Below are 27,613 nucleotides of genomic sequence, written 5' to 3'. Positions count from 1 at the left end.
CACCCCCCTTTCCTCTCCCTTGTGGGGCAGACAAAGTGGGGCATCAAACTCACTCTGCAGATTACAGCCCAGCCCCACAGCAAAAGTTAAGAAGCCAGGCGCTCCATCCCCCCACCCCAATATTAAGGCTATTCACAATTGCAAACAAAATTTTAGGAATAGAAGAACAATTTGGATTCATACATTGCCTATAAGGAGTCTCCAAACAGCTAACAAACACCCCCCCCTTTCCTCTCCCCACAGCAAGCACCTTGTGGGGCAGAGAAAGTGGGGCATCAAACTCACTCTGCAGATTCCAGTCCAGCCCCACAGCAAAAGTTAAGAAGCCAGGCGCTCCATCCCCCCCCTAATATTAAGGCTATTCACAATTGCAAACAAAATTTTAGGAATAGAAGAACAGTTTGGATTCATACATTGCCTATAAGGAGTCTCCAAACAGCTAACAAACACCCCCTCCCTTTCCTCTCCCCACAGCAAGCACCTTGTGGGGCAGAGAAAGTGGGGCATCAAACTCAGCTCTGCAGATTACAGCCCAGCCCCACAGCAAAAGTTAAGAAGCCAGGCGCTCCCCCCCCCGCCCCCACACACACCCAATCAAGGCCATTCACAATTGCAAACAAGATTTTATGGATAGAAGTGCAGTTTGGATTTGCACATTACCTTTAAGGAGTCTCCAAACAGTTCACAAACGCGCCCTCCCTTCCTCTCCCCACAACAAACACCTTGTGGGGCAGGGATTGCCTCCCTAGCCGGCCTATGGACTTCTCCTGTGCTGGCTGGCGCCCGTCTGCTGGGGAGAAGGCTTGAGAGCAACATCAAGGACTTCCTGGAGAATAAGGCACTGCACTCTGGGCGAGAGGGAGGGGAGGCGGAGCTCTCCAGTCCTCCTCCTGGAGGCACAATGGTATTTCTCCCCCGCCCTCTGGACACTCAGGGCCACCGTAGCGAGTGGGCGGGGCTATGTCAGGCTTCCTTAATTTTTTCAGCAGCCGCTTCCTGAATGCCGGGCTTGCTTGGGCTTCCAAAATCAGTCTGCGTGAGGGGATGTTTTGGCGCCCCCCACGTGACTGCAATGGATGCGCCCGGGGACAAGGGGTACCCCTTGTCCCTAGGCAAGTCCGCCAGTGAGTAAACACCTCTCCCTGTGAGGCCACAGGGGAGAGACAACCCCCTAGAAACTCCTCTCCCTGTGAAGCAACAAGGGAGAGAGAGAGGGAGGGTGTGAACTCTCAAGCCGGATGGGGGAAGGGAGGCAGGGGGACCTACTAGCAGGAGGGTGGCGTGGGTGAGGGCTACCCCGTACACCCAGTGCTTTGTGAAAAGCGGTTGTCTCTTGGCCCCTTGGGCCAGTGGGAAGAGTCATCGTCTGGGGAGACCAACCGCCAGGTTAGGGCAGGAGGGAAGCATACACCACCCAAGGGCCCAGGTGAGGAGGGGGACCGCCACAGCCGTCATGCCTGATTTAGCCCAAAGAGTCCAAAGAAAAAAGAGAAGGGTTAGAATTAAACTTAAACTACACAGTGGGACACTTGATGTACATTGTGGTGTAGCAGTTAAGAGCAGTGGACTCTAATCTGGAAAAGCAGGTTTGATTCTCCAGCCCTCCACATGAGCTGCAGACTCTTATCTGGTGAACTGGATTTGTTTCCCCTTTCCTCCGCAAGAAGCCTGTTTGGTGACCTTGAGCCAGCCCCAGTTCTCTCAGATCTCTCTCAGCCCCACCTACCCCACAAGTTGTCTGTTGTGGGAAAGTTCCTTTGTAAGCCACTTTGAGATACCTTACAGGAGAGAAAGGGGGGTATAAATCTAAACTCTTCTTCTTCCTCCAAACTATTTTTAAAATGCAACTCAGTTGTTGGAGTTTGGGATCAGAAGTAGAAAAGCATAAGGGGAATGTTTGATCTTTTCCCTTCCTGATATCTTTCTGCTGAAAATCACCTCCCAAATGTTGTTCCTCTCATTGAGGATAACATATGGGATTCCCATATTTCTTTTCCTTTCCCTTGGAGAGCAAACTGGGAAGGGTAATTTTCAGTGGACAAATAGCAGGAAGAGAAGAGGTTAAGCTTCTTAGTTGATAGTTCCATGGGAATGTCAACTCAATGCATGGCAGCTGTGAAAAAGGCAAACTCTATGCTGAGGATAATTAGGAAAGGAGTTGATAATAAAACTGCAAAGATTGTCATGCCCTTATATAAAGCCATGGTGCGACCGCACTTAGAGTACTGTGTTCAGTTCTGGTCGCCACATCTCAAAAAGGATATCGAAGAGATCGAAAAAGTGCAGAGAAGGGCAATGAGGATGATTGAAGGATTAGAGTACCTTCCTTATGAGGAGAGGCTGCAGCATTTGGGGCTCTTTAGTTTAGAGAGGAGACGTCTGAGGGGGGATATGATTGAAATCTATAAAATTATGCATGGGGTAGAAAATGTTGACAGAGAGAAGTTTTTCTCTCTTTCTCACAATACTAGAACCAGGGGGCATCCATTGAAAATGCTGGGGGGAAGAATTAGGACTAATAAAAGGAACCACTTCTTCATGCAACGTGTGATTGGTGTTTGGCTGCCACAGGAGGTGGTGATGGCCACTAACCTGGATAGCTTTAAAAAGGGCTTGGAGAGATTTATGGAGGAGAAGTCGATCTATGGCTACCAATCTTGATCCTCTTTGATCTGAGATTGCAAATGCCTTAGCAGACCAGGTGCTCAGGAGCAGCAGCAGCAGAAGGCCATTGCTTTCACATCCTGGATGTGAGATCCCTCCAAAGGCACCTGGTGGGCCACTGCGAGTAGCAGAGAGCTGGACTAGATGGAGACTGATCTGATCCAGCAGGCTAGTTCTTATGTTCTTATGTTCTTCCAGTCACATGACTCCTGTCCCTGCTCTTGGGCGAGGTCTCTGGGGGCCAAAATAGACAGGAGGAAGATCTTGGCTCTTCCTCCATCAGTCGAAAGATAATGAGTCCAATTGTAATCTCAATTTCAGTCTTTATTTTTATACAATCGAAAACCAGTATATACTTCACAGATTCCCCAAAGACTTTAATAACCCGTAAGCCTTAAAATAACATCCACTTAAAATGCCATAAGCTCGTAAGGATAAATTAGAAATTAAAAAGCATAAAAAGATTTAACATTCCAATATTTATACTTAAACTTTCACCCAGCAGTTTCAGGCGAATTTCATTAGTTACAGTTCTGAACTTTGCCGCATGCGCCATAATCTTTGGGTTTTCATCCATAAGTAACATCTTGGCATACACCAAACCCAAGCAACCGGGTTATCTGATAAGCAAGGGAATAATAAACATAAAAACAGGTCTCTTGGTGAAAGTGGCTATTCGTTTGTTTTTAAAGAAACAAACAATTAAGCCTGGGGAAAGAATCACAAAGCTGAGACAGGCAGCCTCATCCAAATCTAGAGGTGGCAGGACATGGGGGCTTTCTGGTGGTGTGGGGGGGGGGCTTGCAAAAGCCCGACCCCCCCCCTCCTGCCACCAGAAAGCCCCACAGGGCTTACAGGACTTATGCCCCCCAAAGGACCAGAGTGCCATGCTTCCAGTCGTCAATCCCAGAAGGGAGCCAACTAGCATCTGCCACCCGGGAATGCTCCCCCCTTCCATGCTGGTGTCTGAGCGGGACATTAGTGGAGTCCCACCAGAGCCTGGACTTCCAGGTTCTGCGGCAGTGAGGCTAACAAGACAGGCGGCCATCAGCATGTCTGTCCCCTCTGCAGGGATAAATGCCCAGGGAGGGAAACTGCGCCAGCGTAAGCCCACACTGATCCCTAGAGCCAGAGGTGGGATCCAGCAGGTTCTCACCAGTTCCCGAGAGTGGGTTACTAATTATTTGGGTGTGCTGAGAGGGGGTTACTAATTGGGTCTGCTTTTCCGTTAGAAATCCCATTAGGTCCAAAAATCATCAAGTCCTGTTGTTTCCTATGTGGCTGGTTAGCGAAGGTAGAAAACGGGATAATTCTCCCTGTTGGGCTGTTTTAAAAACATGTTTTAGTAATATGGTAAAATTCCTTGTTTAAGGAAAGTATCCTTCTTTTGATTTCTAGAAACAAAATTAAGTATTTGAAAGTATTAAGTATTTGACAGGCAGTCAATTAGAGGAGAAGTAGTTGTTTCTGTTGGCAGTAGACGATAGGACTTGCTATAATTAGTTTAAATTATGAACAGAAAGATACCAGCTGGAAATTAGGAACTTTTTTTACAGTAAGAGTTTTTTACAGTAACAGAGAAATTATTAATGCCCCACCCCTGGAATGTCCAGCCATGCCCCCGTCGTGCCCCGCCCAGCCCCATTGGCGCTACGCCACTGTTTGAATCCCACCACCATGGGAACCTGTTACTAAAATTTTTGGATCCCACCACTGCCTAGAGCCCTTCTGCCCTCCTCCCTTTGGGGCTGTTAGTTATCATTTAAGTCAGTGGGAGGGGGAGAAAAGAATTAGGACTAATAAAAGGAAACACTTCTTCACGCAACGTGTGATTGGTGTTTGGAATATGCTGCCACAGGAGGTGGTGATGGCCACTAACCTGGATAGCTTTAAAAGGGGCTTGGACAGATTTATGGAGGAGAAGTCGATCTCTGGCTACCAATCTTGATCCTCCTTGATCTCAGATTGCAAATGCCTTAACAGTCCAGGTGCTCGGGAGCAACAGCCACAGAAGGCCATTGCTTTCACCTCCTGCACGTGAGCTCCCAAAGGCACCTGGTGGGCCACTGCGAGTAGCAGAGAGCTGGACTAGATGGACTCTGATCTGATCCAGCTGGCTTGTTCTCATGTTCTTAAAAGGAGAGAGAGGGAGGGAGGGAGGGCCAAAGAGGGGGAGCAAAGGGAAGGGAAGGGAACAGAGCCATTTGGGAAATGGAGGTGAGGCAGGCTCTTGCCTCTCCCCTCAGTTTAGGTACGAACCAAGTTCAAATCTCAGCTGGGCGATGCATTTGCTGGGTGGCATCAGGTGCAAGAAGAGTTCTGGGCTCTTGGGAAAACATTAAGCGTGGTAATTATCTCCCTGACAGACCATTACTATGAAATTGCCTTCCCTTTTGTGCAGCAAGCAGCCAGTCCAGCTGCTGCTGAGAAGGCATTCGGCTGGAAATCCTGTTCTGGTTTGTTTAGGAGTGCCAAGAATGGGTCTCAAAGACTTTGCCTCTTGCCTGGACACTGTTATAGGGGCAGGTGGTTCTTCCCCTCCCCCCTCCCCGGTTTGGTCCTCACAACAACCCTGTGAGGTTACGCTGAGAGATTCTCACTCAAAAAGTCACCCGGGAAGTAGTTACGTAGCAGAGTTAGGATTCAAACTCAGTCTCCGAGATCAAAGTCTGGCGCTGTAACCTCTGCTGGGTACTAGCTAGAACTCCTTACCATGCAAATACCACCTTGGCTTATTAGGGGGGGGGGGGTGGAGATTAGGGCTCCCAGCTCCAGGCTGGGAAATACCCGGAGATGGTGTGGGCGGAGTCAGACGAAGATGGGATTTGCTATGGGGAGGGGCTTCAGTGGGGTATAATACCATAGAATCCTCCTTCCAGAGTGGCCAATTTCTGCAGGGGAACTGATGGCCCACCTGGAGATCAGTTGTAGTGGTGGGAGATCTCCACCTACCACCTGGAGGTTGGTAACCCTAACTGGGATCCTTATTCCCATCCCCCTGTGTTTTCCCTTGGGCTTGTCACAGTTCTTTGGTGGTTCCCTGGCAGTGAACCACCAAAGCATTGGACTGACCTGGGAGGCTGCCTTTTATGCCTCTGGTGGGTGGAATTGGGCCAGAGTTCTCCTGGGGGCGAATATTCTCAAGACATGATAAAAATAAGGTTCTAACTCCAGTTCCCTGAAAGGGTACTGAAGCCTAGGTCGAAGCCATTGTATTTGTTCCCAAACTGCAACAAGCTTGATCCCAGCACAGAGGGCGGCATCATCCTGTGCCTCGCCACCTCGGGCTCTCAATTTGAGTGGCTTTACTGTTCTACAGCCATGTTCTGTCTATCCCCACACACGTTATAAAAAAAACTGCCACAGGAATGGAGGGACGAAGGTGGTGTTTTTTGATTGGCCAGCTGTACGCTTGCCCGAAACACTCAGCTGTGATTGGCTGAATGGGGGACTCCTGGCACCAGAGATTCCGCACTTTACTGGAACCCGTAGAGGCTTTAAGTTCGAGCGTGGTTCCCTGAAAAAGTAGTAGTTCCCAACTGGAGTTGGAAATGTGACCATTACACGGGGCGAAGCTGGTACAAAACCACGTCGATCCCAGTGGTTCTGCGGAGCACTTAGGTCGAACGCAGCTCGAACTTAGGTTGATAACGCAAGTGTGGAATCAACCCTGGAGTGGTTTCCTTCACACTGGAGCTCTCCGCCAGACTGCTTTCAATGAACACCCACCCACTCCGTCTTCGGCACGGCCTTGGCTCAGCCTCTCCTTGGGCTTAGTCACCTTAATTGGACAGCTTCCCTTGTTCCGGATAATGATATCAGCCTCGTCTGCTCTCATCTGTTCCTGTTGCTTCTTCTAATGCTCCCCTACACAAACAAAAGCCCCCCAGTGTGTGGATTTCTTTTTCTTTCGGATCTTTGATATCATGCAAAGAATGTTTAGTATGTCTTTGCTTCTGGGACAGCTAGATTCAAGCCCAGTAGCACCTTGGAGAGCAACAAATCTTGTAAGTTTGGACTCAAGTCTGTCAGTTGTACTGCAGACCAACATGGCTACCCTCTAGAGCAGTGGTGGCGAACCCTTGGCACTCCAGATGTTATGGACTACAATTCCCATCAGTTCCCATGCCAGGCATGGCCAGGTGGCCAATTGGCCATGAGCAATTAAGCCTGGGTAAAGAATCACAAAGCTGAGACAGGCAGCCTCATCCAAATCTAGAGGTGGCAGGACATGGGGGCTTTCTGGTGGTGTGGGGGGGGGGGCTTGCAAAAGCCCGGCCTCCTGCCTGAGAAAGCCCCACAGAGCTTCATAGGACTTATGCCCCCAAAGGACCAGAGTGCCATGCTTCCAGTCCTCAATCCCAGGCAGAAGGGAGCCGGCCAACTAGCATCTGCCACCCAGGAATGCTCCCCCCCTTCCATGCTGGTGTCTGAGCCGGGGACATTAGTGGAGTCCCACCAGAGCCTGGGACTTCCAGGTTCTCGGCAGTGGAGCCTAACAAGACAGTGACCCATCAGCATGTCTGTCCCCTCTGCAGGGATAAATGCCCAGGGAGAATTAGCCAGCGTAAGCCCACACACTGATCCCTAGAGGCAGAGGTGGGATCCAGCGGAGTTCGCACCAGTTCCCCGAGGAGTGGGTTACTAATTATTTGGGTGTGTGCTGAGAGGGGTTACTAATTTGGAGTCTGCTTTTCAAGTTAGAAATCCCATTAGGTCCAAAAATCATCAAGTCCCTATTGTTTCCTATGTGGCTGGTTAGCTAAGGTAGAAACGGGATAATTCTCCCTGTTAGATGTTTTAAAAACATGTTTTAGTAATATGGTAAAATTCTTGTTTTAAGGAAAGTATCCTTCTTTTGATTTCCTAGAAACAAAAATTAAGCATGTTGAAAGTATTAAGTATTTGACAGGCAGTCAATTAGAGGAGAAGTAGTTGTTTCTGTTGGCAGTAGACGATAGGACTTGCTATAATGAGTTTAAATTATGGACAGAAAGATACCAGCTGGAAATTAGGAACTTTTTTACAGTAAGAGTTTTTTACAGTAACAGAGAAAGTGTTAATGCCCCCCCCACCCTGGAATGTCCAGCCATGCCCCCGTCGTGCCCCCCGGGCCCCAGCCCCAATTGGCCCTAAGGCCACTGTTTGAATCCCACCACCATGGGAACCTGTTACTAAAATTTTTGGATCCCACCACCACTGCCTAGGAGCCCTTCTGCCCTCCTCCCCGCTGGGGCCAAGTTAGTTATCATTTAAGTCAGTGGGAGGAGAAAAAAAATTAGGACTAATAAAAAAGAAATACTTCTTCACTTAACGCGTGTGATTGAAATTGTTTGGAATATGCTACCACAGGAGGTGGTGGATGGCCACTCAACCTGGATAGCTTTAAAGGGAGCTTGGACAGATTTATGGAGAAGTCGATCTCTGGCAACCAATCTTGATCCTCCTTGATCTCAGATTGCAAATGCCTTAACAGTCCAGGTGCTTTCAAGGAGGCAAAAAAAGCAGCCACAGAGATGGCCATTGCTTTCACCTCCTGCACGTGAGCTCCCAAAAGGCACCTGGTGGGCCACTGGCGTAGTGGCATGAGCTGGACTAGATGGACTCTGGTCTGATCCAGCTGGCTTGTTCTCATGTTCTTAAAAAGGAGAGGGAGGGAGGAGAGGAGGCCAAAGAGGGGAGCAAAGGAGAGGAAGGGAACAGAGCCATTTAAGGAAATGGAGGCAGGAGGCAGGCTCCTTGCCTCTCCCCTCGAGATTTAAGAATCTGAGAACCAAGTTCAAATCTCAGCTGGGCGATGCATTTGCTGGGTGGCATCAGGTGCAAGAAGAGTTCTGGGCTCTTGGGAAAACATTAAGCGTGGTAATTATCTCCCTGACAGACCATTACTATGAAATTGCCTTCCCTTTTGTGCAGCAAGCAGCCAGTCCAGCTGCTGCTGAGAAGGCATTCGGCTGGAAATCCTGTTCTGGTTTGTTTAGGAGTGCCAAGAATGGGTCTCAAAGACTTTGCCTCTTGCCTGGACACTGTTATAGGGGCAGGTGGTTCTTCCCCTCCCCCCTCCCCAGTTTGGTCCTCACAACAACCCTGTGAGGTTACGCTGAGAGATTCTCACTTTCCAAAGTCACTAGGAAGTAGTTACGTAGCAGAGTTAGGATTCAAACTCAGTCTCCGAGATCAAAGTCTGGCGCTGTAACCTCTGCTGGGTACTAGCTAGAACTCCTTACCATGCAAATACCACCTTGGCTTATTAGGGGGTGGGGTGGAGATTAGGGCTCCCAGCTCCAGGCTGGGAAATACCCGGAGATGGTGTGGGCGGAGTCAGACGAAGATGGGATTTGCTATGGGGAGGGGCTTCAGTGGGGTATAATACCATAGAATCCTCCTTCCAGAGTGGCCAATTTCTGCAGGGGAACTGATGGCCCACCTGGAGATCAGTTGTAGTGGTGGGAGATCTCCACCTACCACCTGGAGGTTGGTAACCCTAACTGGGATCCTTATTCCCATCCCCCTGTGTTTTCCCTTGGGCTTGTCACAGTTCTTTGGTGGTTCCCTGGCAGTGAACCACCAAAGCATTGGACTGACCTGGGAGGCTGCCTTTTATGCCTCTGGTGGGTGGAATTGGGCCAGAGTTCTCCTGGGAAGCGATCTCCACTTTATGAAATAAATAGGATTGACTCCAGTTCCCTGAAAGGGTACTCGACCTAGGCCTAAAGCCATTATTTATTCCTCACTGCAACCAGCTTGATCCCCAGCTCAGGGCGGCTGAATCAATCCTGTGCCTCTTAGCGCTCCGTTCCAGTTGGCCACTGTTCTACAGCCATGTTCTGTCTTATCCCCACACGCGTTATAAAAAAACTGCCAAGCAGGAAATGGAGGGGCGAAGGTGGTGTTTTTTTGATTGGCCAACTATGTCAGCTTGCCGAAACACTCAGCTGTGATTGGCTGAATGGGGATCTCCTGGCACCAGAGATTCCGTGACTTTTACTGGAATCGAGCTGGAGTTGGCGTGGTTCCCTGAAAAGTAGTAGTTCCCACAGCTGGGTTGGAAATGTGATGCCATTACACGCGGTGAAGCTGAGGAATTTTCCGGCTCCGCGTCGATCAGTGGTTCTCGGAGCACTTTAGGTCGACGCACTTGGCTCGAACTTCTAGGTTGATAGCGCAGAGTGTGGAATCAACTCCTGGGTGGTTTCCTTCACACTGGAGCTCTCCCGCCAGACTGCTTTCAATGAACACCCACTCCACTCGTCTTGGCCGCGGCCTTGGCTCAGCCTCTCCTTGGGCTTAGGGTCACCTTGGTGGACAACTTCCTTGTTCCTCGATGTGATATCAGCCTCGCTCTGCTCTCATCTGTTCCTGTTGCTTCTTCTAATGCTCCCCTACACAAACTAAAAGCCCCCCCAGTGTGTGCTTGGACTGCTTTTTCTTCCGGATCTTTGATATCACATGCAAAAAGAATGTTTAGTATGTCTTTGCTTCTGGGACAGCTAGATTCAAGCCCAGTAGCACCTTGGAGAGCAACAAATCTTGTAAGTTTGGACTCAAGTCTGTCAGTTGTACTGCAGACCAACATGGCTACCCTCTAGAGCAGTGGTGGCGAACCCTTGGCACTCCAGATGTTATGGACTACAATTCCCATCAGCCCCTGCCAACATGGCCAATTGGCCAATTGGCCATGCTGGCAGGGGCTGATGGGAATTGTAGTCCATAACATCTGGAGTGCCAAGGGTTTGCCACCACTGCTCTAGAGCATAGGTGTCAAACTCGCGGCCCTCCAGATGTTATGGACTACAGTTCCCATCATCCCCTGCCAGCATCATGCTGGGGAAAGCAGGAAGGCAGCAGTAAAAGGTGAAGACCCCCAACATGAGATGGATGGGCTCAATGAAGGAAGCCACAGGCTTCCCTCTGCAAGACTTGAGGAAGGCTTCTAACCATAGGACATTTTGGAGGCCATTGCTAGTTCATAAGGGCGCCATAAGTCAGAGGTGATGTTATAGAACATAGCACAGACAGCGTTGCGCTGTGAATATTCTAACTCAATTGCTTTGTGGAGCAGGACTGCCAGTTATTGTTCTTTCAGGAATTATTAGCATGAATAAAAAGATAAATGCACTACTTTTGGCAGCATTTCGTAAATCTGGCATTTGGTCGGGGCATTCCTCATTGTCAAATGTTTTGTGCTGGTCTAATAATCTATTCCTAGCACCTTCTTCTTGATTTTTCGGAGTAGACCATCTGGAGTGTTTGGCACTGGAATGGTCTTCTTTGTTCCCCCAGGCATTTGAAGACATCTACCTGGAGGAGAGAAAGAACATTAAAACCATGTTAGATTATGCCGACCGGATCTTTACTTACATTTTTGTTCTGGAGATGCTCCTGAAGTTGCTCGCTTACGGCTTTAAGAAGTACTTCACTAACGCCTGGTGCTGGCTCGACTTCCTCATTGTTGATGTAAGTACGGCTCTTCTTCCATGTTGGATTGGAGAATCTTGGGGATTACGTTTCGATTTCTTGAACTTCTAGGATACGTTTCGGGCCCAAAGTAGTTTGAGTGCATGCTTTGCTCCCTGCACAAGAGCTGCTTTGGACGTGTTCATGGGTTCATGAGTAGAAGCACAGATCTTTTTATTATTATTATTATTATTATTATTATTTATTGAATTTGATAAACCGCCCACCCCCGAAGGGCTCTGAGCAGTGTGCAACAAAACCACAACTAAAACAATGTGCACAATAAATAAATGACAAATAGTTAAAATATATAACTCAGAATAAGCATCATTCTAAAACCCAGATCGTGTTGCCTTTTATGTCATTTGAACCAAATGCCTTAACTATATACACTCCTTGAACAGCATGCTAAGTTGTCAGGCTGAGATGATTTGCAATCACCGCCCCTTTTGCCATCTTCGACTGAAGAACGTCCAGCTATGTGAAAGGCTTCCATTGCAAAAAGGGAGAGCAGCGTTGTACTGGAATGACTGGCGGACGAACAAGAAGCAACGGGGCTCAAATTACAGGAAGCGAATTTAGGGTGGCTATAAAGAGACGCATCCTGGCGAACACCTTTATCCAAGATGGGGTTGCATGCATATCCACCGTAGTTTGGATAACGGTATTTGCCAGGAAATCTCCTTACTAGGAATGGAGGATTTCTATGGGTATCCTAAAATAACTAAACATGTTTGCTTTTGCTGGGTATTAAAGGACCCTTGAGGTTTCTTTTCACTCTGGTGGTTTCCGCACAGCCCAAATATAACGGGCCGAGGAAGCTATTTATCCCATTTGGGGGAAGAACTTCACTCCGGGCTCTTCCCCAAATTGTGTTCAAACCTAGTTTTTACAAAAATTGCTAAACTAGCAATCATTTTTGAGTAGCCAAAGGACCTGCAGCAACCTGGACTGTTTGCAATCACTTCCTGAAGGGGGTGAAATCTCCAGTGCGAAGGCAAACGGGGAAAACCGGGTTCATTAATAATGTGTGATTACACACGGATTAGTGTGCTGTGCAGAAACGCCTCTTGGATTTTGAAAATGGCTACTATATGTTCAGCTCGCAGGATAAAATTCACTTCCAAAAATCTGCCTTCCAAGGAAGTCCCAGTACATGTTGTTGTTTTTTAAACTATGATGGTAGAAATTGCCATCTTGAGGTTGTTAAGGCAATAGATCACAGGTGTCAAACTCGTGGCCCTCCAGATGTTCACAAACTACAATTCCCATCAGCCCTTGCCAGTATAGCCAATGCTCATGTTGGGAGGGACTGATGAGAATTGTAGTTCATGAACATCTGGAGAGCCGCAGGTTGCAGACCTCTGCAATAGATGAACAGAGGTGTTTTTGCCATTGCCTGCCTCTGCATAGTAACCCTGGACTTCCTTGGTGGTCTCCCATCTGAGTATTATCCAGGGCCAACCCTGCTTCTGAGATCCAGACAGGTGAGAGCATTTCCATGTTTTTGACAAACACATGTCCTATGTGCTCTCTTTCCCCAGAATCCAAAATCACATTTCATAATCTAGATTGGTGTTATTACATTGCAGATCCATGGCAAAGGATTTGGGAGGATGGGGAACATATTATATCTCTTTAAAGCCCCCAGAGAGGCATTTATTACTTTCATATAATCTAAAATGGGAAGCAGGTAATCTGTTCTGGTTCCTCCTCAAAGGATTTCCCGGCTTTCCTGTTTGATTGAGTTCTTTTCCTTTCCATGGCTGCTTTCTTCCATTCCATCATTCTGGACTACTATAACCAGGGGCATATCTGCCAGAGGGACATGGGGTATTTATTTATTTATTTATTTTTATTTATTTTTTCAACTTATGTACCGCCCAACCCTTGAAGGGCTCTGGGCGGTGAAAAACATAACATTCAAATACGGATAAACATAAAATCAAATATAAGTTAATCTCTAAATAATATAAATTAAAATGCAGCAATTAACACATAACATAACAATGCCTGCAATATCCCTCTTAAACCCTCCCAAGAGGAGAAAAGAAAGGGTGGGTCCAACAGATGGTAATGGACCCTAATTCCATAAAAATGGAAGGGGGGGGGCACTTTCAGCGACTGGACACTCCAAAAGTATCACATGTCCTCAGGAGCACACCATCTAATCACGTGAGGGGGCACCGTTTCCAGGCAATAGACCTGGGAATCTTGCCGGCTCCAGGCAGTAGACCTGGGCACCACCACCGACTGGTAGACTTGGGCGCTGGCGCCAGCTCTGGACAGTAGACCTGGGCACTGGGGAGAGGGGTGGAAAATTCAGATTTTGTCCATGGGCTCCATTTTCCCTAGATACGCCTCTGACTACAACACTTGGGAAACTGAAAGTGCTAAAATAATACGTCAGCTAAGGTCTATTTTTGTTCAGTAGGGAATCCCTGAAGTGTGAGTTCAGACAACGGGCTCCAAGACGTAAACAAAAAAGTGCCCATTTTGACAAAAAAATAAGCCAGTTTAAAAATTGTACGGTATTCACAGAATAGCTGAGACAGAATAACAACTAGCCAGCAAAACACACGCAGAAGAAAACAGCTCTTGACAAAATCCCCTCTCTTGATTTCTGCTGTCTGACTTACCTGATGTGACCTCTTTGGAGTGTTCTCATTTCTGTAATCCTGAAACTGAGCTTGGAAAAAGGTTACTGAGTAGGAAAAAAAAGTCAGAACATGGCTCTATCTGTTCAGAATCTATCTTTGAATATTATTTTTTATTATTCCTAGAACCCTTTCCAGATTTCAGAAATTGGCCAAATAAATATGTGGTTTTGGTGGGTTTTCTGGGCTGTAAGGCCGTGGTCTGATGGATCTTGTGCCTAACGTTTTGCCTGCATCTGTGGCTGGCATCTTCAGAGGTGTATCACAGAGGGAAGTGTGTGACATACAGATGCAGGCAAAACGTTAGGAACAAGATCCACCAGACCACGGCCACACAGCCTGGAAAACCCACCAGAACCAGTTGAATCCGGCCGTGAAAGACCTTTGACAATAAATAAATATCTGTTTCCCCCATGCTGTGGATTTTGATGCACTCCATCTGTTCTTTCCTGTGTGTGTGTCCCCTCGCATTCCATTCTGCTTCCTTCCTTTCTGGTCATTGTTTGTTTAGATAGAGTCCAAGTTTATTGCCCAGCCAATTCCTGATTTTGTTTCTGATCCATGAGTTAGGGAGAAAACACAATTAAGAAGTGAAAGTAACGTAGTAACCCTCTTCACATATTCCTTTTTGCTTGGTGGGCTTTAACTTTTCCTTACTTATACACCTAAAACACACAGGGTGGAAATGCCACCAATGTGGTATTTGTCAGTAGCCATATTAAGAGCCAGAGAAGATGTTACATGTGACACGTGTCAGGACACAGGTGCCCATCCCCATATGTCACACTGAGGAACAATGCAGGTTATCTTAAATTTGATCCATTGAAACATCGGACTGTGGAGCACCACCAGGAGAAAGGACGGGCTTTTGGCTTCTCTCCTGTGCCATTTTAACATCCACAGGCGTGCTCATTTTCCCCTTTCTCTGGTTGCACATGCCTTTGACTGTGCCTCCTTGAACGAGGAGGAGAAGAGAAGGAGGAGGAGTTTGGATTTATACCCCAACTTTCTTTTTTCAAGGTGGTTTACAAGCTCCTTTTCCCTTCCTCTCCCCACTGTAGATACCTTGTGAGGTTGGTGGGGCTGAGAGAGTTCAGAGAGAACTGGGACTAGCCAAGGTCACCCAGCAAAAATGTAGGAGTGCGGAAACTCAGGTGGAGGAGTGGGGAATCAAACCCGGTTCTCCAGATTAGAATCCACCTGCTCGTAACCACTACGCCATGCTGGCTCTCACTACACCACGCTTGGTGAATGTGCATGTCAGTGTCCCTACTGTGAAAGTTTAAAGTCATTGCTGCTGTTCTAATGTGACAGTAGATGCACCATTCGTGCTGACCCAGGAATTGCACGTAGCCAAGTATCCATTCTCATGGAGTGTAGCTTCCTGGGATGTGTCTCATTGCAGGGATCTGGCCAATCCAGAATGCAGATCTTTTTCAGCGCACTTCATTCATTTAGCAGACCAGGTGCTCGGGAGCAGCAGCAGCAGCAGAAGGCCATTGCTTTCACATCCTGCATGTGAGCTCCCAAAGGCACCTGGTGGGCCACTGCGAGTAGCGGAGTGCTGGACTAGATGGACTCTGGTCTGATCCAGCAGGCTCGTTCTTATGTTCTTATTCAGACACACTCTTAGTAAACAGGAATTGTGTTGTGGGAAAATACTTATAAAGCAGAGTTAATGCAATATGGAGGCAGAGTCAGTTGCTCTACGCGCAGAACTGCCTGTAACCCACCCCCCACCCCCCTGTCTGCTCAACCAATAGGCATCAATTACCTGGTCACTGACTTCTGACCTCACTCACTAATTAGCATGCAACAATTAACTCCTTCATTACTGGTTATTGTGCCCGACTGGCACTCTGCCAAATCCAGCAAAATTGATGCCTATCAGCTGTGTGCATCCGTGTAGGAATCATTTCCCGTATGCTTCCACCATGTTTCTTTGCGAGAGCGTTTGCCACTCAAACAGGGGAAATTTCCTCGGTGACTGCTCCAAGCGCCTTCCCAAATTGTTTCCTGGAAAGCTCGGTCTCTTCCAGGATTTTCATGTTAAATTTAGAATGCCTGGCTGCCATGCCAGATTTAAAACAAAAACAAAAAACACCCAAACCCGCATACATACAAGTCTGGGCGAAACAGAAAGTCTATCATACTGCAGGTTAACAGCATCTTATTCAGGAATTAGATTGAATGCCCCCCTTTGGCTGAATTGTCATTATGAAAACATCCCATCCGAGGGTAAATATATCGATGCTTTGTAATGACTTTGAAGTGGTTTTCTGAATTTCTTTCCCCTGCTGATTAATAAGACGGCGGTTTGTATTGCCTCGGCAGTAATTGTGCAAACTGCTGTAATCACTTGTTCTCAAAACCGCTATCCCCCGAACTCCGCTTGTATATATGTATTTTCCTCTTTGAAAAGAGATATTGAATTGTCAACATGTCTTTGTTATATGAGAAGACTAAAACAGGTTGGTCCGAGGACATTGGGTTGTCGGATCCATTCATAACAATAGATCCATTCTGACAGAGGTGCCTTTCACAAATACTGAGTAAGACAAATTCATAGCTGAATCGCACAGGGTTTTCCTTCACTAGCTACACAAGACATATGTTCCCAGGTGAAACTTGAGGGCACTTTTGCACACGTAGAATAATGCACTTTCCTTAATTTTCAAATTATTTATTAAGTATTGAAATACCAAATCCAAATCTAAAACCTTTTATTAGGCGTAAAACCGGTGTGTGCCAAGAATTCGAAATACAATAGGAAGATCATTATCGCACAACTTGCAGTACACAGAGTAAAAATATAGCAACAGCTTCAGAGATTTCAACATTAGAGTTATTTAGAAGCTTAGCCATTTTTATCTTAGTATTGAAATACAATAAAACAGAATAAAATGTAACATTTTATAACTATCAGTGGCATAAGCGTAGCGAGAGTAGGAGCAGCGCGGCTGCCCTCCAGTGTGAAGTGGAGAGGCGTTCAGGAGTGCGAAGGGGGGGCACCGGCGGGGGCGCCAGAGGCGCTTTATACCCCAAGCACAGTTTCCCCTCACTCCAGCCCTGATAAATATTGAATATTTAGTAAGAAAAATGTTAAAAACATTCTAAGAAAACACACAAGAAAGAGAACTAAAAAAGAATTGCTGGATATTAACTAAAGAAATATTTCTTGATACATACTTATAACTTATATCTCTAAGTCTCTTCCCATGCAACGTTTACAAAATGTGTGGCATTAAAGTCTAAGCTTGTTCTAACAAAGAAGAAGAAAAATTGAGAGTTAACAGCATAATCACCTGTAATAACTAATTGCAAACACAAAATTATCATGATGGCAGAAAAAGAAGTAAAAAAGACCCATCATTTCTATCAGCTGTCATTATGACTTTCTCTTACTAAATTTTATAATAATAATTTAACTTTCAAAGGAAAGAGAGAGTGACGAAGAGCCGAGAAAAACCCATTAATAAAAAATATTAGGAATTTAGTAGCTGTGACATCTTATCATTTCTATGGACTCTACCCCTCATTTGTTATATAATTACTAATCTATCCCACTAATTGTTCAAGTACTTTAAGTACAAGTCCCAATTTTTCTTAAATTTCTCTGGAATAATACACTTTTAGTGCACTTCGCAGCTGGACTTTACTGTGCAAAGTGCAAAATGCACTTGCAAAAAAATGTGAAAGTGGATTGAAAGTGCATTATTCTGCATGTGCGGAAGGGGCCTTAGATTCCCAGGTATATCTGAGGCCCTTTCCCCACTCACCATAAGCCCCGCGCTACTCTCCGCCATAGTAGTCGCGGGGGTCCCATGCAGTCCCCTCCCCGTCAGGGAAGCAGACAGCTTAGCGCCTTGCGCCCGGCAGCTGCCTCTTCGCCCGGCTCAGTGGCAGCGGCATCCCTGGCTGGCCAAAACGAGCCTTTGGCGAAAGCAGCGAGGGAGCAGCCCAGCGAGGGTCGTGAGGGGCGCTGAAGGCAGCTAAGGGATGCCCAGCTCAGAGCACTTCGCAGCGGCAGCGGCAGCAAAGAAGAGGTCAGTGGGGAAAGGGGCCTAAGGCTCAATTCAGAATGGGGCAACGGTACACAAGAAACAGGGCCCTGAGCATCCTCCCTGCATAGCTTCGCCATTCCCTCATTCCCAAGTTGCCTGTTGCCCACTCCTGCTCCAAAATGTAAAACCCAGTAATGTTAAGGGGCATCACTTCTGGTGGAGATTCAGGCTCAGTTCTAGGACTTGCTGGAAACTTTGTGGCAGTGGCGTACCGACAGAAAATGGAGCCTGGAGCAAGAACTAGGTTTTCTGCGCACACCCACCCCCCGCCATTCTCACATTCCCCCTTTTATCCTCTCGTCCTCCCTCTGTGCGTACGCCACTCCCTCCAGCCAATTAGTGCCCCATCCCCTTCTTATTCTGCGAGCCCAGCCCATCTCCATGAAGAAGAAGAAGAGTTTGGATTTATATCCCCCCTTTCTCTCCTGCAGGAGACTCAAAGGGGCTTACAATCTCCTTGCCCTTCCCCCCTCACAACTGCCACCCTGTGAGGTAGGTGGGGCTGAGAGAGCTCCGAGAAGCTGTGACTAGCCCAAGGTCACCTTTGGCATGTGTGGGAGGTGTACAGGCTAATCTGGATTCCCAGATAAGCCTCCCACAATCAGAAGCTGACAGAAGCGGAGAATCAAACCCGGTTCCTCCAGATTAGATACACGAGCTCCTAACCTCCTACGCCACTGCTAGCCCACTTCTGCCTGACCCCAGTTCCAGCATTTGCACAATTCCCCCCCACACACACACACACATAACTGAATGGCCGCCGCCTGTGCACATTTGACCCCATATGTTCCCCTGGACCAGGGGTAGGGAACCTGCGGCTCTCCAGATGTTCAGGAACTACAATTCCCATCAGCCTCTGTCAGCATGGCCAATTGGCCATGCTGGTAGAAACTGATAAATGGTATGAATTCCTGGAAAACATAATTCTACCTAGGCTGAAACGCCCCTGCTCTGTGATGACCTGAAACAGACAGGCACTGTGCATAATAGCAAGCTGGCTAGCCCTTTGAATGAGGAATAATGCGCGCATGCTAAGATCCAAAGTGGCAGGTAGGCTACCGGGCCGATTAAGTATTTGGAACATCCTGTCGCTTACAAAAACGACATGACTATTTGAAGCTCAGCATCCCGAAGACGCAGGGCTCCTCTGGTGAGGTGGAAATAGCCACGGGAAATTATAAGGATGACTTGGTGGACCTTGGAGAGCCAGCATGGTGTAGTGGTTAGGAGCAGGGGGATTCTAGTCCGGAGAACCAGATTTGATTCCCCACTCCTCCATCTGAATGGCGGAGGCTTGTCTGGCGAACCAGGTGTGTTTCCGCACTCCTACATTCCTGCTGGGTGACCTTGGGCTAGTCCCAGTTTATTCAGAACTCTCTCAGCCCTGCCTACCTCACCAGGGGTCTGTTGTGGGGAGAGGAAAGGAGCTTGTAAGTCACCTTGAGTCTCCTTGCAGGAGAGAAAGGTGAGGTAGAAATCCAAACTCTTCTTCTTCATCATCTCTGCAAGTGGCTTCATAGGGTGGTGGAGGGTGTATGTCTGATCCGGAAGCCCAGGTTTTATGCATCCACACTTCCTATACAGCATCAGGCACAGTTGATACCTGCAGGTGCATCATCCGAACGAGAGGGGAATTGTACCCTGTCATTGTAGTAGGTGTAATCTTTCACATAAACAATGAGAGATTTGTCACTAAAACACCAGGCTCCCAGTCAGTGGTGTTAACAGAAGCAGTTACTAATTAGCCCGCAGACAATGCGTGTTTTCAGCTAGGAAGTTACTAACGTAAGGGGATTTAACAGAATCAGATGTTCCTCTCACAAGTGCTGCAGTGTCAGATTCAGCATTTACGCAGCCAGCTCATCCCTCCTCCTCCTCCTCCTCCTCCTCCTCCTCGTTATCGTTATCGTTATTAATTAAATTTATAGGCCGCCTCATCCCCGAAGGGCTCAAGGTGGCTCACAACATGGCTGTTTCCCACAGCAATTGATACAATATAAAATTAACCCATTAAAATCAGCAGCAGTTAATAACAATAAATAAATTAAAATAACAAGATTGTGTAAAACACATATACACAGGCGCCTGATCTAAAGGCCAGAAAAGAAAAGAAGAAGGAGGGGGAGGAGGTAAGCAGGGCCCAAGGTGGATTTAGGGCCCATCCAGGTGGTCCTAACAGGCAGCTTTGATTTCAGTTTCAGCGGGGGGCGGTGGAACCGTGGCCGGCCTCTCCAAAGGCCCGGTGGAATAGCTCTGTCTTACAGGCCCTGCGGAACTCGCTGAGGTCCCACAGGGCCCGGACAGCTGGAGGAAGAGCGTTCCACCAGGCAGGGGCCAGAGCCGTAAAGGCTCTTGTTGCAACTGGGGTGGCCGTAGCCCATCCCTTGCCTCCGCCCTGGCTCTTGAGCACTGTTTTGTGCCTTCAAGGTGGCCCCGTGGGTTTTCACAGCAAGAGACAAATAGAGGTAGTTTGCCCTTGCCTGTCTCTGTGTAGCAACCCTGGTCTTCCCTGGTTGACTCTCATTCAAGTACTAACCAGGACTGATCTGGGTTAGCTTCCAGGATCCAACAAGACTGGGCTAACCTGGGCGAGCTAAGCCAGGGTCCTGTGAGCATCAGAATTCGATATTCCGCTGTTTCCCAAAAAATGATTGAATATAAGAAAATCTGTTTAAGCATAAGCATTTTATTGTCATTGTGCACGCACAATGGAATTTACAGCAGCATTCCCCAATGCACACCATTTCAGACTCATACCCCATCCTCACTTTCCCCTTCCTCCACCCATCCCTACACAGCCCCAAACACATCAACACGAAGCCACGGAGTTCATCATAGCCACAGCTCTAGAGTAGAAGCTGTCTCTAAGCCTCTTTGTCCTAGTTTTGATAGACCTGTATCGTCTGCCGGATGGTAACCGTTCAAAAAGAGAGTGTGCTGGATGATACGGGTCTCCCAAGAATATTTTGGAGGCTTTCTTTGAGAAAACCGCCGAGGAATTATAGAGTTCTTCCAAGAAGGAGAGAGGGCAGCCGATAATCCTCTGTGCAGTAGTGATCACCCTTTGGAGTGCCTTCCTATCTGCCACTGTGCAACTGGAGAACCATACACAGATGCAGTAGGTTAAGACACTCTCTATAGCACAGCGATATGCTTGACTCTGCTTTTTTAAAGTTATCTTGGCATTGGTCTGTCTGTCTTGCTCTCTTTCTCTCGCTCACACACACACATACACACACACACAAAAGTAGAATGTACAGACCTACAGATTTTTCAATGCCATTGCCCTAGAATAGAAACATTCCTGAGAATTAAACCAGTCCTGATAGGAAACCAGATACCCATCTGCTGGAGGGGGGGGGAAAGGGAATGAAACTTCACTGTCCCCCGGGGACCGTTTTCCATGTGCTCAGCTGTTTGTGCATATTCAGTGCTTCCTGATGTTCAAAAGCCACTTGGTAGTTTGCAACACAGCCTTCTTGCTTCCTGCGCTTCTCTCATTCGTCCCAGGTCTCCCTTCTTGATGGCAGCCTTTCAGATATATGGACAAAAACTGGATCATCGTGCCTCCCTCTGACCGCTCTTTTTGAAACACAAAAAGGGGTAAAGGAGCCCCTAACAACAAATTCAGCAGAATGGAGTTTCATGACTTGCCGAGGTCATGGTGTAAGAACTCAGATGGTGGTGGTGGAACTTGCTCTCACGTTGCAGTTGGCTTCTGGCAAGCCTGAAGGGCTTTTAAGGCAAGATACAGGGGTGGTTTGCCATTGCCTGCCTCTGCATAGCAACCCTAGACTTCCTAGGTCAGCGGTCTGCAACCTGCGGCTCTCCAGATGTTCATGGACTACAAATCAATTGGCCATGCTGGCAGGGGCTGATGGGATTTGTAGTCCATGGACATCTGGAGAGCCGCAGGTTGCAGACCCCTGTCCTAGGTGGTCTCCCATCCAAGTACAAAACAGGCTGCACAGTTTCTGAGATGTGACAAGATTTGGCTCCAGGTCAGGGAAGGTCAAATGGATTCGACTGGAATCAGTTCAACGCATATTGATATTTAATATTTATAATGTGTATAACTTGCCTTTCCCTATTGGCTCAGAGTGACATGCAATCCTAAAGCATATAATTAAAGTCTTGCCTTCCGCTGCATTATTATGTTCCCCATACGTTCCTCTGCAGTTCCTGGTGGTTCCTTAGTCCAAATAAAATAAATCCAAAATACTATACTCAGACTCTATGCTGAAAATCATGGAAAACCAAGCAGTCACACAAACCAAGCACTCACACAGAGCCCTCCGGGGATTTGGCGGTATATCAAATAAAATAAAATAAAATAAATAAATAATAAAATAATAATATAATAATAATAATATAATAATAATAATAATAATAATAATAATAATAATAATAATAATAATAATAATAATAATAATAATAATAATAATAATAATAATAATAATAATAAACAGTGAAAATGTAATATATGAAATGCAAAGGCAACATCCATCCAAGTTAGACTCCAAAAATCTCCATTAAACCATGAGAATCCAACCGAGAATCCTGAAAAAATAGGTTAAGCAGAACACTTTCATGAACACTATGTTCTATAAGATTGTTCCTGTAACTGTTGTGGCAAAGCTGGGATGTATATTCGCTGAAGAAGTAGTTTGTTGTCTACAAAAACGAGTGTTGATCGAGAGCTTGTTCCTCTGTGAATTGTCTGGATTTGCAATAACACCGAGGACTAGACCAGCCGTCTCCTTTTGAATTCTCTCAAGTACTTTTGGTCTTCGTCAGATTCTCGTCGTTATCCAGAGATTCTTGGAGTCTAACTTGGTATGTTGCCTTTGCACGTCATGCATGAAATTTTCACTGTTCTTCTAGGTCAGGGGTGGGCAATTATTTTTTCCATGGGGCCGCATAAGAAACAGAAAATATTGTGGAGGGCTGGGCCAAAAGGCAGAGGCGGCTTTTTGAAAGCCTTTAGCAAGGCAGAAGCTGGCTTTGAAAACCCGCCCATGAGAATCCGACAGCCAAGGCAGCCAGCTTCTGTGGGGCTTTCAAAGCCTAAGCTCCCAAAACTTGAGCAAGGCGGCTTTGAAAGGCTTTAACCCCACAGAAACCTTTCGGCAGCCAAGGCAACCCGGCATCTCTTGAAAGGGGCTTTCAAAGGCATGCCCTAAGCTCCCCAGCACTGACAGGGAGCCAGTCAGGATCATCGGTCGGATAGTCCGGATGTGGCCCGTGAGCCGTATAATGCTATTGAGTCTGTTCTAGGTGTTTGTTTTTCCATGACTTTCAGCACAGCAGTCTGGGTATGGTGTTTGGGGTTCGTTTGTTCATTGCGGCTGCACACTATACTCTGCTCTTGGTTGGGTTGTTACCTTAGACCAGGGGTAGGGAACCTGCGGCTCTCCAGATGTTCAGGAACTACAATTCCCATCAGCCCCTGCCAGCATGGCCAATTGGCCATGCTGACAGAAGAAACTGATGGGAATTATGGACAATTCCAGGCTATCTGGAAAACATGAGACCCATAGGCCCAAGCTCTCATGTTTTCTTGGGGTAATGGGCACGTGAGTGGACCAGCGGTCCATCTGGTTGACAAGCAAGAGTGCCATAGCTTCAAGCCATGACTTCGTGCTGACCTACCAGTAATTCATTCATTAGAATAACACTGACTGCAGTCAGTATTTCTCAGTCTTAGTGCCCTGGGGGCATTAAAAGCTAACGTTTTATGACCTCCCGCATACATGGGCACTGCAAATATTTCTGCATGCTAAGTGAAATGCCCAACAAATGGTGGGAATGTATATGGAAAAGTCAGGTCGACGGAGTAGGTGGGCAAGTCCTGGTTGATTCTTAAGCATAAGCATTTTATTGTCATTGTGCACGCACAACGAAATTTACAGCAGCATTCCTCGATGCACACAATTTCAGACTCATACCCCATCCTCACTTTCCCCTTCCTCCACCCGTCCCTACACAGCCCCAAATGCATCAACATGAAGCCGCGGAGTTCAGCATAGCTGTCTCTGAGCCTCTTTGTCCTAGTTTTGATAGACCTGCATCGTCTGCCGGATGGTCACAGTTCAAAAAGAGAGTGTGCTGGATGAGACGGGTCTCTCGGAATATTTTGGGCTTCCTTTAGGGTTTGGGAATTATAAAGTTCTTCCAAGGAGGGGAGAGGGCAGCCGATAATCCTCTGTGCAGTAGTGATCACCCTTTGGAGCGCCTTCCTATCTGCCACTGTGCAACTGGAGAACCATACACAGATGCAGTAGGTTAAGACACTCTCTATAGCACAGCGGTAAAAGGACACCAGAAGTTTTCCATTCAGTTGTTGTTTCCTTAAAAGTCTCAGATAGTACAGTCTTTGCTGGGCCTCCTTAACCACCGCGGCAGTTGGCTGCATTTGTTCTTGGGTGGGCTTGTTAAATGGGGCATTCTTTGCCTGCCCTTGATTGCTAGACATGCAAATAGGTCTGAGAAGGGAGAAGGGATTAGGGTAGGGGTGGCTGCTAATGTCACACAGGCACCGAAAACTCCCTAAAGGAGTGATCTTACCACATGCAGTTCTTACAAGGAAAGAGCCTCTGAGGCGACTCTGTCCCCATTGAAAATTTCCAGGGCTCCGAAGCAAAACTTGCTGATCTCTCTCTTTTAGGCTTTCCAATCGTACCTCCCTGAGCAATGTAGGTTGGGTCTGGAAGGGAAGACCAGACAACAGATTCGCAGACGTAGGAGACTTTACCGTGTAAAATGACAAGTGACGACTTAGACCTGGGGTGTCCAACTCTGGCGCTTCAGATGTTCATGGACTACATGCTGGCACGGTCAACATCTGAAGCGCCAGAGTTGAACACCTCTGACTTAGACAGCCGCCCTATGCGTGCGGCAGTTGAAACCTTCCCTTTGCTATGATAATGGGTCATCTGTGTAAGATCCTAACCTGCCCTCCCATAAAAACCTGCCCTCCCATAAAAACAGAAACCTGCTCTCCCATAAAAACAGAAACCTTGTATCTCTCCAAAATGAGCTAGACATCCCCATTATTATGAACATGCGGGCAAGTTTAACAAAGCAGACATTTAACAAATCAGCCTTTTAACTGCAGCTGGTTGGGATGACGAGTACGACAGTCGTAAGATGTTAGAGGAACGAGCCGTTGTTTTGCGAAGAACCCCGGCCTTCGCCAGCTCGAGGGAGAGCGCTCTCTTTGGAAAAAGTGCTGACTTCTCGTTTTGCCCGGGCAATGTGGGGCAGTCAGTGCAGATGGGGGACGCTGGTTGATTATTTTAAAAATATCTTCCCAGGTCACATTGAATCAAGGTTTGGCACCAAGCCCTCGCTGTGGTGGTTTCTCCTACAAATGAAGGAGAAAGAAAATATCTTTGGAATCAGCATCCAGAGTATTTAGACTGGTCGTTTCAAACCTGTGGACCTTCTTCGATCTTGTGAACAGTTGCCTGCCATTGCAGGACGCTGCTGCTTCCTGGTCCTCAGAATACACTCTTAAGGTGGTGCACAGCTGAGCTTTTTGAGGTTGAAGGTTGCCAACCTCCAGGCCAGGCCTGGGGATCTCCTGGGATTACAGCTGATCAGCAGACTACCGGGCAGGAAATGGCTACTGAGGAGGATGGACTCTGTGTCCCCCCCCCCGCCAGCCCTCCCCTCCGGGCCCAAATCTCCACAAATTTCCCTATCTGGAGGAGGCAGCTCTAGGTTTCAGGTTAACAGGATGTGCTGTTGTGTTAGCCTGGTAGGAAAACAGTCCCATTCCAAAGATCCAGCAGATAGAAGATCTCTGTACAACTCACAAGCTAGCTACCTTAACCGACTAATTCAATGGATTTCAAGCAGTGGGATTCAGAAATTCAATACCTTCCCAGCTTCATGCACAGGTGGGGAAAATTGGCTCCCAAGTAACTGTTTCAAGGCGATGACAGAGGCGTTCCTTCCATTGGGCAAAGTGGGCAGTTGCCCAGGGCGCCACATTGTGGGGGGTGCCAAAAATGCAGGTGGGATTTTTTTGAATTTTCAGTGTTTTTTCTGTTTTTGGCCTGCAGGGGGCACAGTTTTTAGGCTAGGCAGCACCAAAATTTCAGGGATTTTTCAGGAGACTATCCTAATGATATCACCCAGGTTTGGTGAGGTTTGGTTTAGGGAGTCCAAAGTTATGGACTCCCAAAAGGAGTGTCCCCATTGTTTCCAATGGGAGCTAATAGGAGATGGGGGCTACACCTTTGAGGGTCCATAACTTTGGACCCCCTGAACCAAACTTCACCAAACCTGGGTGGTATCATTAGTAGGGGCTCATTAAGATACTCTGAAATTTTGGTGCTGCTATCTTAATAATTGCACCCCTGACAGCAGGCACACCCTAAATTCCCCCAGATTCTCCTTTTAAATCCACCCCCTTCCTGCCAATGCTTGTTTTCTTTCTTTCTTTTATTCTTTCAATGCCTAATAAAGGTTGTTGTTGTTGTTGGGGAGGCATCAAACTCAGGATTTGCCCAGGGCTCCAGTTTGCCTAGGTACGCCACTGGGCGATGAGAATGAAAGGTGGGCACATGGAAGCAGCGGAATTACTTTGCACAGAAGCAACCCCCCTGACATTACTGCTCCCATGTAGCCCACCCTTCCTGCACATTTCCAAACGAGGATTCACTCGCACCCTGGTGGAGTGGCCGCTTCGTTATAAACTCGTGTCCCATGTTCATTTGTAAGTGGCTTTCTCACTGCCTCGGAAGGGTTGCGGTCCCAAAAGAGCGGAATCTCCCCTGACTGCTATTATCTCTCTGTTTGTGGGTGGGTTTTTTCTCCTAATTTTGACCAGTAATTTCAAATTCCATTCGATCTGCACAGATTTCAGTAATTTGCCTGATAGCGACACTGTTCGGTTTTGACCACGTGGCCGCTATGAAATCTCTCAGGACGCTGAGAGCCCTGAGACCCCTCCGAGCGTTGTCCCGATTTGAGAGCATCAGGGTAAGGGTTGCCTTTCAGTACCTATGGAGTGTGGCTTGCGCTTTAACGAAACCCTCTCTCTTTTTCTTTGCAGCAGATATGCCGTCGAGCCTTTCCTTGAGGTGTGGCACATGGGGGTCTCCATCGCTAGCCCCGATCAGTCCAATTGGACTTTTTTTCACAGTCCTTCGGGAAGGACCCGCACAAATTGTGATTCGCCAAGCCAAACATGACTCGTCAACTACGTACAGTTTCAGAGGGTAGCCATGTTGGTTTGTGGTCGAACAGCTAGATTCGAATCTGGTAGCATCTTAGGGACCAAAAGATTTTTGTGGAAGACATTTTCAAGGGACAAAGCTCCCTTCCTGTATCTGACAAAGGGAGCTTTGATTCTCGAAAGCTTCTATCCCGAAAATCTTGGTCTCTAGGATGCTACTGGACTCAAATCCAGCTGTGGAAAAAGAGGCAAGATAGCAAAAGTGGAAGGGAAACAGGAACCGGGTTAGCCAAACCCCAACAATAACTTGCCACAGCACAAGGAAGCGTTAAGAGTCTTCTGCTTGCTGCTTTGCACGTCGCGTTAAGAGACTTTCCTCGCCGCTCCGCATCTTCAACCTGCTCAGCTGTCCTCCCGGCTATTTGCCCATTTTGGTAGCGTGGTGAGTGGACCGAGGTCCCATCATGCTTTGACTTGTTCTTTCAATGGACTATGAATGAGTAGAAACGGACTATGTGTTAATAGTATTTATTGGACATTTCACATGATTTCTGTTCATTGATTGCTGACTAGTATATGAGTAA

At 47.3% G+C, this 27,613-nt stretch overlaps 1 protein-coding gene across 2 annotated transcripts in view; it reads left to right on the top strand.

Moving 5' to 3' along the window:
• Positions 1 to 27,613, top strand: part of LOC125440723 (sodium channel protein type 5 subunit alpha-like) — a 395,791-nt gene that overhangs the window by 330,477 nt on the left and 37,701 nt on the right. The window contains exons 20-21 of one of the 2 annotated variants that reach the window (XM_048510653.1): positions 10,948 to 11,121; positions 26,711 to 26,833. In XM_048510653.1, coding sequence (XP_048366610.1) covers positions 10,948 to 11,121; positions 26,711 to 26,833 — 297 coding nt within the window. The remainder of the gene's footprint in view (positions 1 to 10,947; positions 11,122 to 26,710; positions 26,834 to 27,613) is intronic. The other variant, XM_048510652.1, reaches the window with a different exon arrangement.

The sequence above is a fragment of the Sphaerodactylus townsendi genome, linkage group LG11 (assembly GCF_021028975.2).
Source record: "Sphaerodactylus townsendi isolate TG3544 linkage group LG11, MPM_Stown_v2.3, whole genome shotgun sequence".
Lineage (NCBI taxonomy): Eukaryota > Metazoa > Chordata > Lepidosauria > Squamata > Sphaerodactylidae > Sphaerodactylus > Sphaerodactylus townsendi.
Note: the sequence above shows the minus strand (reverse complement) of the source record. Positions and strands in the feature narration are given on the sequence as shown.